Source organism: Artibeus jamaicensis, unplaced genomic scaffold (assembly GCF_021234435.1).
Source record: "Artibeus jamaicensis isolate MK-2021 breed Jamaican fruit bat unplaced genomic scaffold, CSHL_Jam_final scaffold_1019, whole genome shotgun sequence".
In the NCBI taxonomy this organism is placed as follows: Eukaryota; Metazoa; Chordata; class Mammalia; order Chiroptera; family Phyllostomidae; genus Artibeus; species Artibeus jamaicensis.
In genome coordinates this window covers 9,330,658-9,349,224 of record NW_026522025.1, presented here as the reverse complement: position 1 = coordinate 9,349,224, position 18,567 = coordinate 9,330,658, and the positions used below count along the sequence as shown (strand labels likewise).

Here is an 18,567-nt window from a genome sequence, read left to right as displayed (position 1 = left end):
GAACCAACCATCTGACTCTCTGCTGCTTTCTCCCTACATTATAAGAATTACCTGGAATCTGAAGACGCACAAATTCAAGGGCCCTCTCCCTCTAGTGTAAGTAGTTAGTGTATTCACCTTTCTACATAGTTTCTGACTTCAGAATTTTATTTTGATTAGTTTCATTCTGCTTAGTCATGTATTACACGCTTCCTCAAATCCTTTGTGGAAGCTGAATATAAATGACAAACAACTAAACAAATTGCTTTCTTCCCCAAGCGAAACTGCCAACATTAGTGTAAGCAGCTGTATTCTCACTGCATCCGAGGACTGATCATTCCTGGTGAGTCACTCTGGCCCCTCCCACCTTCCCTACCTGTTAAAGGATTAGCAAGGCTGTGGGCCCCAGCCCACTACTCCCTCGAGCAGCAGAAAGAACGAACTGCAGATAAGCAAGACCTATATGCTCAGAATTCATTGTTACGGGTAGAGAATTAAATGGTTAATCATTAAGAATTTAATAAATATTTACTCTATAACAAAAAAAAAAGAAAGAATGAACTGCGTCCTCAGTAGTAGGTGAGGGGCCAGGACACAGGTGGCTTCCGCACTATTTCTACTGTCTAATATGTAAATCTAGCTCTAGGCACCTCTAAAGCACTGGGCTGCAGGGGACAGCAGAGGCTGGGTCTGGAGCCAGCCTGCCTGAGTTTATGGCCAAATTCTACCACTAGCTGTCTCTGTGACCTTAGCCAGCTTATTGATGTCTTGGTGTCTCAATTCTCTGCTTTATAAAGTGAGACAATGATACCACCCACTTTGCAGGTTTGCTGTGAGAATTAAATTAACACAGGAAATGACAATAGTACTTTCTGTGTGCCAGGCATTGTGCTAAAATGAGTTTCCATTCATAGAATCCTGGCCGGAACTCAGTGGGGTCAGTTAACATGGAACTGAGGCTCAGAGAAACTAAGTACCTTCCCCAGCAGGTTCGTTCACACAGCCAAGAAGCAAAGGAGAAGCCATCGCCCTGGAGTGCGGCGGTGTGACCTAGAGAGCCACTTTCTCTCTTCTGTCCCGTTTGATTTCCTCCCATCCTGCCCGCAGTGGACTCAGCTGGCTCATCCGTGCTCAGCAGAGCCCCCAGAGTACCACTTGGCCACGCTGCTCCACCCACTGTGTTGAGGTGGAATAAAGAGAGATTTGTGTAGGACGGAGGCACCTGTTACTCCTCTGCTTTGAGAGAAGGCACTGCAAAGGTTGAGAGCAGCACTGGGGTCACAAGCCCACCCCCCAAATTCCACCTCCACCAGCCCCATCGCTAGCTAATCCTCTAAGGGCCCAGTTCAAATGGTGCCTTCTTAGAAGGCCTTTCTTAGCTCTCAAGACAGTGGAAGACACTCTTTCCTTGGTGCTCCATTACCTCACTGTATAGCAATTATAACAAATGAGCAACAGCCAATGTTAAGTAAACACTGTGCCACACTGCACGTACCAACATGTTTGTTCTTTACAATATGCGGTATGAGATAATATATCTGTGATGCAGATACTGCTTGTCGTATTTGCAGATGAGGGCTCGGACGCAAACAGAAATAAGGTAACTTATACCAGGTAAGTGGCAGAGCCATGATCTGAGCCCAGGCCCAGGCCCCACGGTCACTGCCATTATACTGTGTGTTGACTTTTTTATAACTGTCTGTCTGTGTCCACCTCCTCCTCACTAGGCTGGCCACTCCATGGGCACTGAGATGTGTGTGATTTTCCTTTGTCATGCTACCATCTAGAACTGTCCTTGTCACATGGCAGGCTCTTGCTGATGAACCTGGGCTTAAAGAATTAAACAAGGAGCGTTATCACCTACTTGAATCAAGGCCCAGACACGTCTTTCCCAGACTCAGCCAACGGTCATCTGCCAGCCCGGCTACCACAGCCCACCCGACCTCCAGCGAGGATGGCAGAAAATGCATCCTGACATCACAGGAAGCACCCAAGGAAAAGGTGCATTAATGGGGCAAAAACAAGCCAGCAGAGTGATTAATTTGGCTTCCTCTTCCATATTATGTTTATACAACTTGATTATATAGCACTTAATTACTAATTTGCCCTACTTAAACCAAGAGTGCTTTTAATTTTTAATGAGATAAGGGAAGAAGATGCCTTTACTTAGTGAGGAGTAGCTATTTTATTTCCTTCTCTTGTTTTGCCCGCCAATTAATAACATTTCTAAGGAAATGCATCCTTCTCATGAATTTTTTCTCTCCATCTTTTTCCTGACCTCCTGGTTTAAAAAGAGATGGAAACAGACAAGAGCCACTTAGAAACAAACTGACTTTGCTTCTTTGTCTGGACGGGCTGGGAAAGGCTTTGTACAGTTGAATCACACGGGACCCACACATGGTGCTGATTTTGGGAGCTGGGAATACCTATTCCCAGAAATCATAACTTGGTTGTAACTGGCAACAGAGAACACAGCCAGGGGTCTCCAAACACATTATTTCTCCCTACTGGGCCACATTGTTTTCTGGGCATTAATGACAGGCAAGTGTAAGTGCTGCCCTGGGGCAGTCAGGACCTAAGAGCATAGACAGTGGAGTCAGATCTGGACTTGACTGCTAGCTCTGCCAGCTGCTGATAAACCATGGGCATATTACTGGGACTTTCTGAGCCTCGGTTCCCTATCTGTAAAGGTGAGGTGAACAGTCCAACTTGCAAGCATTACATATCACCTAAGAGGAAGTGCAGGAAAGTATTAGCTTTCTTGTCTTCAGCATAAATGAAGCAGGAGATTGAAGTGGGGACCAGGGAGCCCCTTGTGAGGACTCCAGCAAGTCTGTCATCATGTGCAGGGTCGAGGAGTCTAGACCAGTGCTACTCAAAGAGCAGGTCCACAGTGACATAAGGAGCTTTCCCCAGAATGTGAACAAACACACTGACTCCTTCACTGAGAACGTCTTGCTATGAATAAAACATCGTAACTAATTTACATTCTGAGGCAAGTACCTTATCACATTGCAAATCTATAACACAGCATTCAGAGCGGACCCCTGGTCCGCAGCCTGACCTGACCAAACAACTGATGGCCATCTGCGTTCTCCTGTGGGCCCTCCCCAGATTTCCCTGGGCTTAGCCGGGCTTACTCGTACCCATTACACCAGTGACCTCCCTTTCCTTCTAACTTTGAGTCTGGCCAATGGGGAGCCCAGCAAGGGATCAGAGACTGGGAGGAGAATGAGGTCAAGAACCTAGCGCTGTCCCTCCATGGTCTCTGACCAGCCAGCTGACCCCATAGCCTCCACACAGCCCCCTGTTCCGTGGTCGGTCACAGTCACAGTACCTGTGCTCTGCCTTCCCCTCTTCAGGTCTGGCTGTTACAAACCCTCGGGCACCACATCCTCCCTGGCAACTTCTCGATGCCCTGATCCTCAATCTTATGAACAGTCACTCCTCTAAAACCTCTATAATTACCCTACTTTGAGGGTGCAATCTGTGGGGACCTAGGCTAACTTGGTGACATTTTACTGTGCATCCTAATCCTAGTTGTCTATTTCTGATGCTAATGTTTTAAATAATGGCAATCCCACTTTGCCCCAGACAAGTCCGTGTCCATACACGATCGAGGTGAACAGTCCCCGGCTTTGCGATCCCAGCCTTGGCCTTAGAGTCTGGCTTTGTCCCTTTCCAGCCTTGGCTTTGGCGAGTCACTTGACCCCTCTCATACATCACTTGTAAAATTATTATGATAACACTACTGGAAATGTCCTTATATACAACTTTTAACATGTTATCAAATTTTTAGATATTTAAATTTCTTTGATATCCTTGGTTAAAGATATTCCCCAAGTTTCTGAACCCATGGTGCTTTCTTATGGTAACAAGCAACTGCATTAACAAGGTTTCCCTCCTGCATAGTTCTTGGTCATCTGCCTCGATGCTGCAACCAGAACTCCTTCATAGACTTTAGTGAGACCTCAGACATTGCATGACTCTGAACCAAACTCCCTCCAATAGTATGTGGTATGCGTGTTTGTGTGTGCACATGCAGTCATTTTTCAGGACGTTTTTTCCCCAACTAAGAGATAATTCCTGACTTAATGGAAGGTGTCTTTCCTGATCTCTTATTTGGTTCCACAACCTAATTCACCATGTTGAACACTATATAGCAGAGGTCTGTTATCCCTGAGTCATCCTACTGTATAGAAATAAAATACCAAACCTATTCATCTCCAACAAGGACTTTTTTAATGAAACATAAAATATATAAATGTTAATTAAAATGAAGAATTAATTCCTTATAAGCATGTGTTTCTATGGAAAGATCTTACATATTTTTCAGATTTGCACTAGTATGAAAGGTTGTCTTGAATAAAATGAAGTCAAAGAGTTAGGTAAACTTTATTTTAGAAATACAATTCTGTAGCCCTTCTAAGTTTCTAATGGACTCAGCTGATGTTTCACCTTTTTTTTTCTCTTACAACAGTCCTGTTTGTAAGTTCCTGAGTAAAAACTTCAAGGGGAGTGGGATATTTGGGAAAAATATTTGTTAGCCTAAGTCTTCATGTTAATAACAATACTATAAAAAGTGTCTTTTAATTAAAGCTCTTAAAGTACTTTTTAATATCAACTTCTATAAAAAGTAAATGGGCAGATTATGATTAAAGAAAATACATTACAATGATACTGGTGAGCATATGATAAAGTATTTTCCCAGCAAAAGGAATTAGAAAATTTCTAAATCAAAGAGGGCACACTTCTTATTTTTATCTCCATATCTGATTCTCAACCAAACAGGGCTGACAAATGTGTGAAGCTGCTATTTTCTATAAACCCCCCCACCCTGTGGAGGGCAGCTGAGTTGCCACACTGGAATCCGTGACCTTCCCAAGCAGTGGGTGTACATTGACTGGGATAAGGTTCGATGGGAAAAAAGAACATGAACTCTGAATGGAGCAAGGATGTATAACCTCCCCATTCCTCACTGTCTTCAACTGCGCAGTGGGGACCGTTAACACCCACTGGTGGCTGCAAGGAGTCTATGAAGGATCAGGGACAGGAAAGTCACACATTCTGGATCTTATATAGTGAAATAATTTCTGAAAGCAGAATTTTAAATGTGAGCTAATGCTTTGACTTCGACATCCACAGTTCCATTCTGCAAACTGGATTGGAACAAGGAGATTTACAATTAATTAGAACCTAAAGGTGTTGCTTTTATTTATTTATCTTGGAGAGGGAGCAGTTCTGGAAAGGATATGAGTGTGCTGTTAGTGCTGTTAACCAGGTGTAGCAATAAGTGTAATGAATGTTAGGGCCCATATCACATTCTTTTTCTTCCTACATTCTTAATTTAATCCTTCTTTTAAGTACTAATTACCATTCCAGGATTTTCTGTTGACTTTCTTCTATAAGGCACTGACATATGGGACTGGACACTCTGAAAATTCAATCAGAAATCTGAATCTGTTTAATTAGAAACCAGAATCTCGTGTCTCCAGAAACACATGCTTAAGCAGCAGAGAGCAAAAGTCAACTACACAAAGCTGATAGTATCAGGACCATATGTGAAATGAATAAGACTATAAGAGGCCCTGGGATGAAAGCTAAATGGAACTAAAATTCATAGCAACAGACAGACTCCTTGTACACAAGAACTGTGAGCCCTGAATTTCTATATACTACAGGTGGGAGTTAAAGTGTTAATATGTATCAAACTCACACATGTCAGGCAGACTTTTGACAGTTATACCTCATAATGCATTTTAACATAACTTAGGGTGAGTGTAAAAATTCAGCCACAGAGGTGTTAGTTGCAGCATCTGTTCAAAACAACAGAGGCAACCTAAATATTCAAAACGGGAGAATGGTGAAAAGTCATGGTCTTTTCTATGGGGTAGAAAGCTGTGCAGCCTGCAAACACAGTAAATAAAGGTGCTTACGTATGTTTTGGTCTTGCAGGGGAGGCTACAAAATGATGCATTGTGTGAACACACTTTTAAAAAGTAAATAATGATTTAAAAATATATATAAAAGGATAAGAATGATAGCAATCAGAATCTTAAGTAGTGGTTATTTTAGGCTAATAAGATCAGTGTTTTCATGTTTTTCTTTTAGCTCTGCTGAATTTTCTTTTTGTCCCCAATGAACATGAATCATTCATTATATTCCACAAAAAGGGGAAAAAAGCAAATTATGATTGGATGTGCCAAGAAATAGGATAGTTTCATATTTCTGAATATCCACTATATATCAGTCTTTCCAAACCTCTAGACACTGAAGTCATGATAATCAGCTTTACTTTGTGAATGTACAACTGGTATTTATGGTGACAGGAATCCAAAGAGAACTAAAAATCACAGAAAGTTGACTCACAAAATCAAACACAACAGAGATGTACTGAACTGTGGACAAAATCATGGGCTTTGAAGCACTTCATGGGCGATGAACAGAACCAGCTGTAAACGAAGTGAATGCCATGAAAACGGACAGAAGGAGAGGCTCCAGCAAAGCCGTGAGGATGTCTGCAAAAACTGACCTCCGGGGCAGGCCACAGCGGCTGGCGCGGATGGTTTATTTGTGGGCACACGTTACAGAAAGGGTGAGTAATCGCAGCCCTCACTGGCCACTCACACGTACTGGTGTCTGCCAGACGCAGGAGTCTGTCTGGAACGTGACAGGGAAAGTTGATGGCGGGGGCACAGGGCGTCAACGGTTTGCGAGGCGGTGACCCTCACACTGGGAGGAAGAACTGTCTGATGAATTGCTCAATTCCTGGGGCTTATTTTCTTTACACGGGCACTCGCCTTAAATTGATTGCTAAATTCATTTTGATCTTTTGTCACTGTCTCCTTTGGCTGATTTTTGCTTCAGATGTTTCCTCCATTGCTTTTTGGGGGGACAGGGTGGGGTGAAGGCAGGTGTCAGGATAAACATTACTGTTAGAATTAAAGCTTGCTTTGTATAGTTGTGGAACAAAACTGTCTCTGAAGATACAGGGAATCACGGCAGGCACATGCCGTCTGTGGGGCCCGAAGAAAGCAGAGTGGGGAGCCATTCTGCGTGTCTGTCTCGTTGCCATTTGGCTGAGTTTTCTCTCAAGGCACCTTGAAAAGAGAACCCTTATTTTATGCATCCTTCGCATGTCTTAGAAGCTTTCTATGGCCTGTGCTGAGGAAAGGTAAGCATACTGATATTTCATGAACTTATTTTTTTCCAGTGTGTTCATTTTCTAGGGCCTGGAGCCCACAGAAGTATTACAAGATGCTCCTGACTTCTAACTGAAATTGTTTGGTTTCCAGGTTACTCAGAATTAGAGGAGATCACTTTGGACATTGATGGCCAAGGAGTGAGGGCTGACTTTCCAGGGAGGAGGAAGTGATCAAATGGAAAGGTCACAGAGGTCAAGACTGCATGGACTCCACATTCCCACCAATAACAGGAGGAAGCCTCTCTTCCTGTGTCCCCTCCCACCTACTCAGTGGCTGGACTTCTACCATGGATGTGGCATGTCTGTGGTTTGACTCCATTTAATTGATTAAGCTGCAGATATAAAGACCACCATGACATGATCCTTGTCACACTGTCTACTGAAAGACAGTTTTAAAACTACTAAAGGGAGAACACCTTTTCTGGAGGGGGACAATTCTTTAAGATGTTGTTCATCATTCTATCCTTTAGTGGGAATCGATGGCTATATCAATACTGTTTGTGAGATCCTAATTTGAAAAGAAAACAGTAGGCGGACTTTAGATGTCTGCCGGAAGAGCGTGCAGGACGGGGGGGGGGAGAGGGAGACTATGAGAAGGAGAACATGAGTGGATGAAAGAACAGGAGGCGGACGCTTGGAATTGTCAGCAGGTTTCAACACGCGGAACAGCAACGGACTTCCTAACTGACTGATCATTCCCCCCAGAAAATCCCATCCACTGTCCCTCTCCCTGCATCTGTCAAAACTCTTTCCCAGACTTGAAATATACAGACATTTGCAATAACTGTAAAAGCGAAACCCACAACTGTAAGGCCTCCTAATCCACTGGTGTCACCAATGTAAGGTACACAGCTCTACCCCTAGCCGAAGTCACTGATTCCTGGACCTGGTAAATTGGGAAATCCTGTCTTCCCGGAAACGTAGGACCTTCCCTGGGTTGGCAGCCTAGAGCCTCTGGGCTCCTCCTAGCCTTTCCTTGGACATAGAGGAGATGACCCTGGCTTTTTGTACTGAAGTCTGCACACCTAGATAAGAAGTCATATCCTCCATCTACCCACCGGGGAGAAGATAACACATCTAGCCTGCTGGAATCGTTAAGCTGCTGGCAGGAATTGCTCAGTTTTCTTAAAGAAAGTAGTGACAGGCACCCTGAAGACCAAGCTAGGATCTTTGAAGTTCAAAAAAGACCAAAACTATATTAAAATTCAGGTTGAAAAACATGAACCACAGCAAAGAAGCAGTTCTGTTTTCCCTCAACTTGCCAGCATGCTGAGCCGGGCCCCGGGCTTGGAGTAGACAGGCTGTGCAGGCCGGTGCATCTCCTTCGGAGAGGACTGAGTGAAGCCGCGTCTTCGCGCACCTACACCCAGAGCAGTTCCAGACACAATCACCGGGACAGTGCGGAGAGTTACACCCAGGGCCACGGAGGTCGTCAGAGCTTCGAAAGGCTCTTCATGTCAACAGTCTCGCATGACTGACAATTCTTCTTAAGTATTTTTTTAAAGGAGATAAACAAATAAAAGAGACACTGGAGAGGCCAGGTGCCACTGTCTGAGGCTGCCCAACAAGCAAACACAGAGGCCGATTCTACACGGATTCTCTCAGGAATGTGATAGACCTCAGGTCCCTCTCAGTCGGGGCTCTCTCTACCACATCACAGCGTCTCCTACAACAAGAAACAGTCAGAAGAGGCACATATGTCCTTAGGTGGAACAGGAGACACGAGCCTGTCGTTAAGACGTTGGGAGCCTCGCAGCCGCTACTCAGGCCACCGATGCCAATATTCAATGGACCATATCTTCGATTCTACTCCCCAAGATCAATGGAAACTCTCATGGAGTAAAGACATCGGTGTGGAACTGCGGGTGGGGCCCTTTAGGAGCAGGAAGCTTCAGTCTGACTGAGGCAAGTCATGGTGTGGAGTACTGGGTGGCACATCCTGTCACCCTGCTCTCTGTCCGGGCTGCAGACTGCTATTTCAAGTGTGACCAACGACATTTCTTTTCAGAAAATACACCTTTAAACATTTTAGGAGCCAAAAAGTATTTTTAAGGAAAAAAAAGAGAAAATATAGAGCAAAGTAGAAACAGGGTGAAAGTCAGGACAGGCTGTCAATCCAGAGGCCTGGGCTTCGAGCCTGCTCTGTCCCTTACACACTGTAGTCGTGGGCAAGTCACTCAAAACCCTTCTGAGCCCTGGTTTCCTCAAATATAACACAAGGATGGAGACGCCTGTCCTGCAGGCAGGAAGATGTCAAAATTAAACCGGGTGTCTTACTCTGCTTGGGCTGTCATGACAAAATACCACAGAATGAATGTTTAAATAACAGAAATTTATCTTCTCACAGTTCTAGAGGCTGGAAGAAGTTCAAGAGCAGGCTGCCAGCGTGATCGAGTTCTGGTGAACACCATGCTCCTGGTGTACAGAGAGCCAACTTTTCACTGTGTCCTCACACGGAGAGAAAGGCAAGTGTACGTGTTCCAGCTCTCCAGGGCCTCTTCTCAGAAGGGCACCCATCCCACCCAAGGGCCCTGCTCTCATGACACCATCCAACCCGAATCACCTCCCAAAGACGCATCTCCAAATACCACCATGTTGGGGGTTCGGGCTTCAGTAGAAGAATTTTGGTAAGACTCCAACATTCCATCTATAATGTGAGGTAACACATGCAGGGCCTCAGCAAGCATCTCTACTGCTTTGTTTTAGAAATTAGAATTTGTCCCAGGAATGGCACGGCATCTAGTTGTGAGATCATCTCCGTAAGTCGATCGCATTAAAATAGTAATTGATGAGTCAATGACATTTCATCAATAAATAAGTACCTCCATGTAATATTTCTGAGTACCAGAAAATCCAGGAAAAGGTGAAGACTCAATGCTCCTGTCTCTGTTTACAAACTGCGGTTAAACCCCCCAGGCTTCATGAGTGGATTCGGTTCTTGAAAGGGACATTTCTGAGGTACCGATTCTAGAAGCCTGGGCAACAGGTGGTGTACTACACCTCCCAAAATGTGCTACAAACAGCACAGACCACCGAAATCGGACGTTTGCATCTGTGTGTTTATAACAACGTATCCTTAGGTTTTATTGCCTTTCTGGATCTCTGTTGCCCACAGATGTTGTTTTATTGGGCAGATTCTAAGAAAAGTACCTGCCATAGCTGTTGGGACTTCATGGGGTCACAATAAGTTACTAGGCTACTGGACGACCTGGCTTCTAGTCCTGATTTTGAGACCGGGGGCAAATCATTAAACTCTCTGATCCTCAGCTGAAGGAACATTTCCTGAACTCCCAGCTGAGACCTGGGCTCCAGACTTCTTAGTGTGGCCACTTGCTACCTGTTTCAGCCTCGGCTATTTCTCAAGTTCCTCCCCAACCATAAATAGAAGTAATAGAGTAACCAGCTATGGACGAAATGGGCATTCCTGATCCAGGAAAAGAACTCCCAATGTGCTACTCAGCATTATCACAGATGAACAAATGGTCACATCCCAGGTGGTAGGGGTCCAGCTGGGATTTGAGTCCAGGTCTGGCTCCAGAGCCTGTGCTTGCCACTCCACCTGGGCTGCTGCTCTGCTGTTTCGAAGCCTGCTGTTAATACTACTAAGTCGTCACTAAAAGTCTCTCCATAAAAGCCCATGTGTGAAATGTCTTTTGCAATTTGGTGGTAGGAAAAGCTTTGTCTCCTACAAGAAATCACTATGTTTCCTCTTTTTGAAAATAAGAGTTATGCAACTCATCATGTGTTCTTTTCGTTTTGGCTGCCAGGAAGCTCGGAGTCAAACTGTGTGCTCAATCACTGCCACTGAGTCGTTTCCTTCTTCCTTTGTCTTTGTTCCTTATTTTGTCCTTTTAATTCCTTTTTTTACTAACATTTTCGTGTGTGTCTCTTGTTGATAGACGCCTCAATGGTATTTGGACAGTGGTGGGTAGAGATGAAATAAGCAAATACAAATCTAAAATTTACAAGAAAGACTTAAGTTTTGAACCCTACCTGTTGCACTTGCTAAAAGAAAATGGTCAAGGGGACATTTAAAAGAAATAATTTAAGGGCTACTTTAAAGGAGGAAAAAGAAAAAGGAAATCGACAGAAAAACAGAATGACCAGCACTCACAGAGGCCAAGTCAAATAAAAACTGCAATAAATATGTCTGAGGCTAGAAGTGTTTGTGCTTTCCCTGCCTGGAACCTATCATTTCTTAATTATATCTTATGTGTGTTTTGCAAGACGTGAGCTGCTGTCAAGAGGAAGGGCAGTATCAGACAGGGGAGGGGCCACGGCCTACCCCCTGCTCCTCACATACCTGTACAGAAGTGAAATCCCCCGAGGCACAGGCACCCAGAATAGCAGCGCCCACGAGAACAGACTCCACCTCTTGGGACAGGACCACAGGCATGCCTGCACAGGACGAGACCGCACCTTGGTTAGTGAGCAGGCCCGGGGCACCGCGGGGAGCCAGCAAGCAGCCCGGCAGTAAAAACACCTGATGTGAAGGCAGCAGCAGGCACCTCCTTCCCAGCCCCTGCAGCCCTTGTCTCTTGCGATTTCCTGGCTCTGAAGGGTTTCATTGCCTGTGCCTGCTGGTGCGGTAGCCAAGAGCCCCATGGGAGCCAATGCCATACAGATCAACTCAGGAGAGTTTTTAGCCCCGGTTTCCCAGGCTTCTGCTAGCTGCAGCCTGCCATTTGGTTCAGTTCAGTTCAACAGACATTTCCTAAGTGCTTTGCTGGGCCCAGGGAATACAGAGCTGAATCTGACTCTGTCCTGCTGTTTCAGTCTCAGGGGGAGATGGATGAGAAAGAGATAAAGGAGGTCAATGCTGTAACTGAGATGCACTAAAAAAAAAAAATGGAAGTACTAAGAGAGGGTGTGACTAACCCCTCCAGTGGCTTCTGATGTCTCTGAGTGGAAGGCAAAGCCTTTCCATGGCTGACCAGGCCCTCTAGGACCAGTGCCCACCCAGGTCTTCCTCTCTTCCCTCTCATCCTGGCTGCATTGCCCTGGCCTCCCTGCTCTTTCTTAATTCTGCCTCAGGGCCCTCACCCATGCTGTTCCTTTGTCAGGGTCGGTCACTTCCTTCTGGATGTCCACACAGCAACTACATCTCACTCCAAGTCTGTGCAAACACATCCCTCGCACTGTGGCTTTCCTGACTGTCCAGTTTAAGACGATGACTCACCCACAGCACTCCTTATCCCCTTCCAACACCGTGTTACTAAGTATCCTGATTATGGTCTGTCTTCCCTGCTAGAAATAAGGTCCATGAGGGCAGGGGCTTTGTTTAGTCCTCTGCTGGGTTCCAGGATTTGAGACCACTGTATAATATTTGGTAAGAGCTTCAGTGGGGAAAGAAGGCATTTCTAGCAGGGGCAGGGCGCCATCAGAGCGGAGATGAGGATTAAGGGTGCACTTGAAGGATAATGCAGTGGGGGTCTCCCAGGCAGGGAGGAACACGCCGTGTGCCAGCTCCAGAGGCTGAGGGTTCATGGTGGGTTTTAGATGAATAGAGTTCATTCAGAAATCTTAGAATTTTATACATACGCATGTGTGTAATAAATATAACATATACAAAATATACATGTGTTTGCTAATCAGGAGATGGCAGCAAACTCCACAGAGGTAAGCTCTATGGCCAGACCCATACAATCTTTTCCTACACAAGACAGTGGACTTATTTTCCCCAAAGATTAGACTCCTCTTCCTATCTTTTCTGGGAAGACTCCCATGGCATAACCTCCTTGTACTCCCACCATGTCCTGCCTCACCCTCCCGCTCCAGGACTGGGCCAGCTGGCCAGCCATCCCAGACAAAGGGGGCAGGGAACAGAGTTCTCACACATACCCCGAGTGCTCAGGAGTAGCAGCCTCATGCTGCAGGGATGGCCAGTACTTGAAACTTTGCTAACAAGCAGCAGGTGGGATGGGGGGCCCTGGGGAAAGCTTAGGCCTGGTTCCTGTGTCCTTCAGCAGGTCACTTGAAGGCTTTTAGCCTCAGTTTCCCCATGTGTAAGATAGCGATGATGAAGAGACTTTCCACACAGGTTAGCTGTGCGGACTAATGAGAAGGGGCACACATGCAGAGCACGGTTTCCGGCCTATGCTGAGCCTTTAAGAATGGGGGCTGCTACTGTTAGAATTATTGATAGTGAGTGAAGCCCTCCTACATGCACTTCTCCTGGGCTGAAAACTGGAGCAGCGGGGAAGGGACATCTCAAGGGGAAGGACAGACACCAGTCCGCACTGAAGGGTTGTGTCAGCCAAGTCAGGAGAATGCCTTTGCAGAATCCCAGGGTTCTGCAGAATCATACAGACTGTGACTGTGACCATGACCCTGACCGGGACCAACCCTGTGCACTGGGGCTTTTGAGAAGACAGTTTCTTCAAATGTCATTCAGCTCCCAAACCCCTCTTCACCCTGTCAAAAAAACCACTGGTTCTGAGCAGGAAGGAACCACTTGCAGGCCCCTCCCACTGGGAAGCAGACACCAGGGAAAACCTGCGGAGCCCCCCACCCACTCTCCGGTTGCAGCCCAAAGCCCTCCGCAGCCAGACTGCCAGGGTTTGCGTTCTGGTTCCCTTGCTGACTCAGCTGTGTGATCGGAGGCAAGTTAGCTAAGCTCTTTGTGCCTCATTTTTCCCATCTGCAAAATGGGGTTAAAATTCCACCTACTTCACAGGGCTGCTTGAGGATTAAAAGTGCTATTGAGAGTAAGGCACTTAAAATAGTGCTTGCCTCAAAGAAAGCACTACATTAGCACTAGTTGTTACCTCTGAAGTCTCCCCACACCTGTTACCCTTGGTGGAACCGACTCACAGCTTCTATTTGCCCCTCAGGTCAATGCCACCTCTTCCTTCCTGCCTCCGACCTGCTCTAGGTGCTCTGGGTCCCGCACACTGTGTGGACCACGCCTGTGGCCCAGCTGCCCTCTGGCTGCATCGCTGAGTCAGCTCCACTCTGGCGACTGTCCTCATGCAGCCCCGTGGTCTTAGGCTGGTTGCCTCCCTACCCCGGCCCCTGTAAGCCTAGAGAGTTGGTAAGACTGTGAGTTGAGCCAGGCTCTTGCCTGGTGGCCAGGGTTTCCCTACACCCTACCCACACCTCTGTAAACAGACCCTTTGTTTGACTTTTCTGCAGTTAATCCCCTTGGACTGTGTCCTCTCCTCCCTGCCTGGACCTGCCTCGCAGTGACCCCTGTGTTCTCCGGGTCCCCCATAGTCTCCGGACACTGGAGAGCACACACACGCTTTGTCTGTAATGGCCCAGTGAGCAGGGCATTATTGCCTTTCTTCACCCCCTACACCAATCTTGGTGCTTGGTTCACTGGTGTGCTCGGGGAAGATTCTGGAGGAAATAAACAAATGACAAATAAGGCAAGAAGAGGGAAACCCCTACTAAAATTGCTGGAACTGGAAAACCAAATCTAGAAGGAGGGACATTTAGTCCCCTGTCAGTGGGGGAAACCTACAATTACTTAGTATACACCAAGTATTTCTTGAAACCACAGTTAACTAAATGCCTAGGGCACAAGGAAATTCTGCCTCTGCATGTGGAGGACGTTTCCCAAGTTGGTGAGGCCCCATTCTTCCTGCTTGCAGGGAGCGGGCTTTCCCAAAAATGGCAGAGGTTTACATACAAAACATTAAACTGTTTTCTCCTCAAATACACCTCCTTCTTTTTGGTAAGCACTGCCTAAGGAAAGAAGCAAACTAACGTTTATGGGTATTTACTCCTCAGTACAATGTGCAGGAGGGAAATTATTATTATTTCTATCTTCCAGCAGAAAGAAATGAGACTCAGAGAGGTACAGCAACTTGCCCAGAGTCACAGAGCTGTTCCCACCCCCAACCCTGCTCTTTCCATCACACCACACTTTCCCCAAAGCAACTTCCACATTCCCCTGGGTTTTCCACAGGCATTCCTGAGAATCATGCACCAGGTCTGAGGTCCCTCGAAGTTTTTCTTTGGAGGAAAACTAGAGCAATTACAATGTGTAAAGGCACCAAAAACTACCTCTACAACCTCTGCTCTGTGTGTGTCTTTTATAGGAACGCAAGCAAATGTGTTCTTTTTTCCCAGGGCTGGGTGCAGGAGAGGAAGAAGGCAGCCTGGCCTGGAATGTGAACTATTTTATCTGATGCATTAATGAGTTGAGCAGAACCCGGAGCATTTAAAGGCAGATGCACTTTGCCATCACTTGTCAGTCACAGGCTTCCCAAAGCAGAGGAATTCCAGGCCGAAGAAAGGGTCCCTTTGTCTGAGACTGTAACTGGTCCACAGTCAGAGACAAAGGGTCCAGTTTCAATTGGAATCCAAATAACGATTAACAGCTTTTTCATTCCACAGCCTGAAGAACAGTTTCCAAAGCAGAACTTTCTGTGAAGCCATTGCAACCCCTGCTCCTGAATCAGCTCAGGGATGGGAGGCCTGGAAGAGGACCCACTTCCATAAGGGCCGGAGCCTCCAGGCCTAGATGGGACCCGGGGTCACTCATGCTGCCCCTGCTCTCGGAGGCCTGCTTCCCATTCTCCTGGTTAGCCAAGAGGGAATGTGTTAGCCAAGGCCGATATTATCTTCCAGTAGGAAGTCTTTGTGGCTGTCAGAAGGCTGGACATTGGAAAGTCACTCACAGATCAAATTTTAAGTCTGACTCTTATCTGAACCAAGCTACTAGCCGAGTTTTAGATAAAATGGGTTTTCTCCTGGGGAAAATCACAATGTAATCTGGGTGCCTTTTCCTGTCTTTGCTCTTTCTGCCTCAGAAGGGCCTGCTTCCATAGGTTTTGGACACTTGGGGAAAGGAGTCATCATCATCAATGGTTATAAACTGGGCAGAAAAGCTAAGAAACCCGGGCATGAAAATACCTGGGTTCTGATCGTGGTCCTGCTCCTTACTGGATATTTGAGTTCGGACAGCTGATTTAATTCACCTCCATGAACCTCAGTTTCCCTGTCTGTAAGACAGGGGGCATCAATTTCTACATTTTGGTGGTATGTGAGGACTAAATGTATGTGGAGTGATTCACACAACACACAGAGGGAGCCTGGTTCATGGTAGTAATTTCCATACCTAACATCCTGATATGTTTGCGCTTAGACTGTGTGGTTTCTTATTCTGTCCTCTGACTAGTGGCTCAGTCTATTTATCTCTAACATGGGAGAAAACTTTTGTTTCATCTCACAATATTCTGGGCTCAATTGCGCCCATCAGGTTTGGGAAAGCTCTCACCTGCAAGAATCTGCACGGCTTAGGGGGAGAAGAGGCAAATGATGCAACAGAGTAGGAGCAGCAAACTCGACCCACTGAGCTGTTAGAGGTGAGGGATCCAGAAGGTGGGGAGGTAGCAAAAGATCATGATACATGGAGACCAGTGTAGGGTGGGCTCACATCAGGCTGGAGCTATGGTGCCTGGCCACCCTGGGATGGGTCCTGGGAGGGGAACAGTAGCCCCCAGGAGATGCTGGCAGAGACAGGAGCAAGAGGGGTAAGGGCACCAGGTACAGCGAGGTGGCAGTCCAGGCCAACCGCTGCAACACCAGCAAGCCTCCTACCAATGGGGCCCCCTGCTTGGGACCCAGGGGTCTGCTGTATGGATCCTGTTCTGCTTCGTCTGCTCATGTCACAGAGGGATCAGTCCGTCAGTCTGGACTCCCTCCATCTGTGTCACGATTTTTGACTCTGATGAGGGTCTCGAGGTCTTCCCATCTGCACACAGAACCCCAGTTCCCACAGTAGCTGGCTTCTGCATTCCTTCTTCAAGACAGTTTCCTTATCACTTTCTCTAGGTCACTGGCCCTGCACCATCACAGGACCAAATCACGGAGAGGGGCCACACTATGTTTTCATAATATCCTGTGCTCTTCTCACTTGCAGCTCTTGCCACACTAAATTTAACATGTCTGCGTGCTATTTGCCTTCCTCAATAGACCTTGAACTCCTTGGGGGGGGGGGGGCAGACATTATGCCTTATTCATTTCTGAAACTTCGATATTCCCCGCAATGCCCTGAAGAAGTGCTCAAAACTGTTGAGTAAATGCTTGCATTAGGATCCAGCCTTGCTGACCATTTTTGTCTCATTTCTCACCATCATCCCATGCCTGGATTCTCATAGAAGTCTCTTTCCCCACCATGACTACAAAGACTCCACAGTTATCTTTTAAAAAATACACGTTGGCATAGTAAACATTTGAAACAACTTGGCACACCACCCACATACCCCTTTTCTCAACCCTGCTTGGATCACCGACACGACCCTTTGCTGTCAAGCCTCAGGTGACCTTCTCTCCTTCTCGGGCTTACCAGTAATGTCCGCATGCATTTGCACAAAAAGGGGGTTCTTGCTCAGGCCTCCACACAGGAACAGAGTGCTGAGCGAGTGCCCCGCTGCCTCCATGGCCTCTATAATGAGGCGGGTCCCAAACTTCAAAGGAAAAACAAAAAAGACAGCATCAGAGTGACAGCCAAAGAAAATGATATCGAACGTTTACTAAGTGCTGACCTCGAGCCAGACACTGCCCTCGGAGCTCTGCGAACACCGAACACCGTCTCAGAAAGCCAGCACTCAGGTCAGCAGGTTGTCTCTGGTCATGGGGGTCATTAAGTCAGAGTGGGGACTCCAACCCGGGCCTGCCTGGCTGAACATCCTCTTCATTACTACACTATTTACTTTTAGCAGTTGTTCCATGATACTGATGAAAAGAAATGACAGTATTCACACAGTTAATGAAGTCAGTATTTGACGAGGGTTACTGTGGCCGGGTCTCCGCTGAGGTACGTGGAATGAAGTGATGGTAGCCCTGATCTGAAATTACTGGTCAGTGGTCCCTGAGTCAACCTTTCTTCCCGAAATAAGAACTAAAGACATTTGTTCGCTGAAAAGACACCAACAAATTAAGCAGCAGAAACCTGGAAAAAGGGCTCTCATTACACAAAGAATGTGAACCTCAGACTTGGAGATGAACGGCAAAGGGCTAAAATGACCTTGTTTTCACCTGAGACCAGGTAGTGGTTCCCATAATGAAGCTTCCAGAGCTGGAACCCATTCCCAGTCGGTCCTTAAAGACCTGGGATGATGCGGAAAGCACCTGCTCTGATTGGCTCGTGCCTTTGCTGTATTTTCACCTCAGCCCTTGTGTCTCAATACCTTCCTAAAATGTGTTATCCTCATCCTTGTCTTGCTAAGTTTACTAAACTTAGCAAGCTTTACTAACTCAGCAAATAATGCTGAGGCTTGGGAAGAGGAAACCTTCATGGGATCATCAAGATGAATCTTCAGCCCTGGCTGATGTAGCTCAGTGGATTGAGCATGGACATGCCAACCAAAGGATCACGGTTCGATTCCCAGTCAGGGCACATGCCTGGGTTGCAGGCCAGTTCCCAGCAGGGG

At 46.5% G+C, this 18,567-nt stretch overlaps 1 protein-coding gene and 1 long non-coding RNA gene across 18 annotated transcripts in view; one reads left to right on the top strand and one right to left on the bottom strand.

Moving 5' to 3' along the window:
* Window positions 1-18,567, bottom strand: part of FGGY (FGGY carbohydrate kinase domain containing) — a 385,020-nt gene that overhangs the window by 57,002 nt on the left and 309,451 nt on the right. For 14 of the 16 annotated variants that reach the window (XM_053655576.1, XM_053655571.1, XM_053655577.1 and 11 more), the window contains 2 exons: window positions 17,481-17,601; window positions 11,487-11,581 (listed from right to left, as the gene is read on the bottom strand). In XM_053655576.1, the coding sequence (XP_053511551.1) occupies window positions 11,487-11,581; window positions 17,481-17,601 (216 nt within the window). The remainder of the gene's footprint in view (window positions 1-11,486; window positions 11,582-17,480; window positions 17,602-18,567) is intronic. The other 2 variants (XR_008389735.1, XM_037136225.2) reach the window with 1 other exon arrangement.
* LOC119042488 (uncharacterized) lies at window positions 268-11,332 on the top strand. 2 transcript variants are annotated; one of them, XR_005081238.2, is made up of 4 exons: window positions 1,640-1,980; window positions 6,230-6,574; window positions 6,941-7,153; window positions 7,275-11,332. It is a non-coding gene; the product is annotated as an uncharacterized LOC119042488 (long non-coding RNA). The 2 variants fall into 2 exon arrangements; XR_005081237.2 differs by lacking the exons at window positions 1,640-1,980; window positions 6,941-7,153 and adding an exon at window positions 268-322 and having other exon boundaries at window positions 6,091-6,574.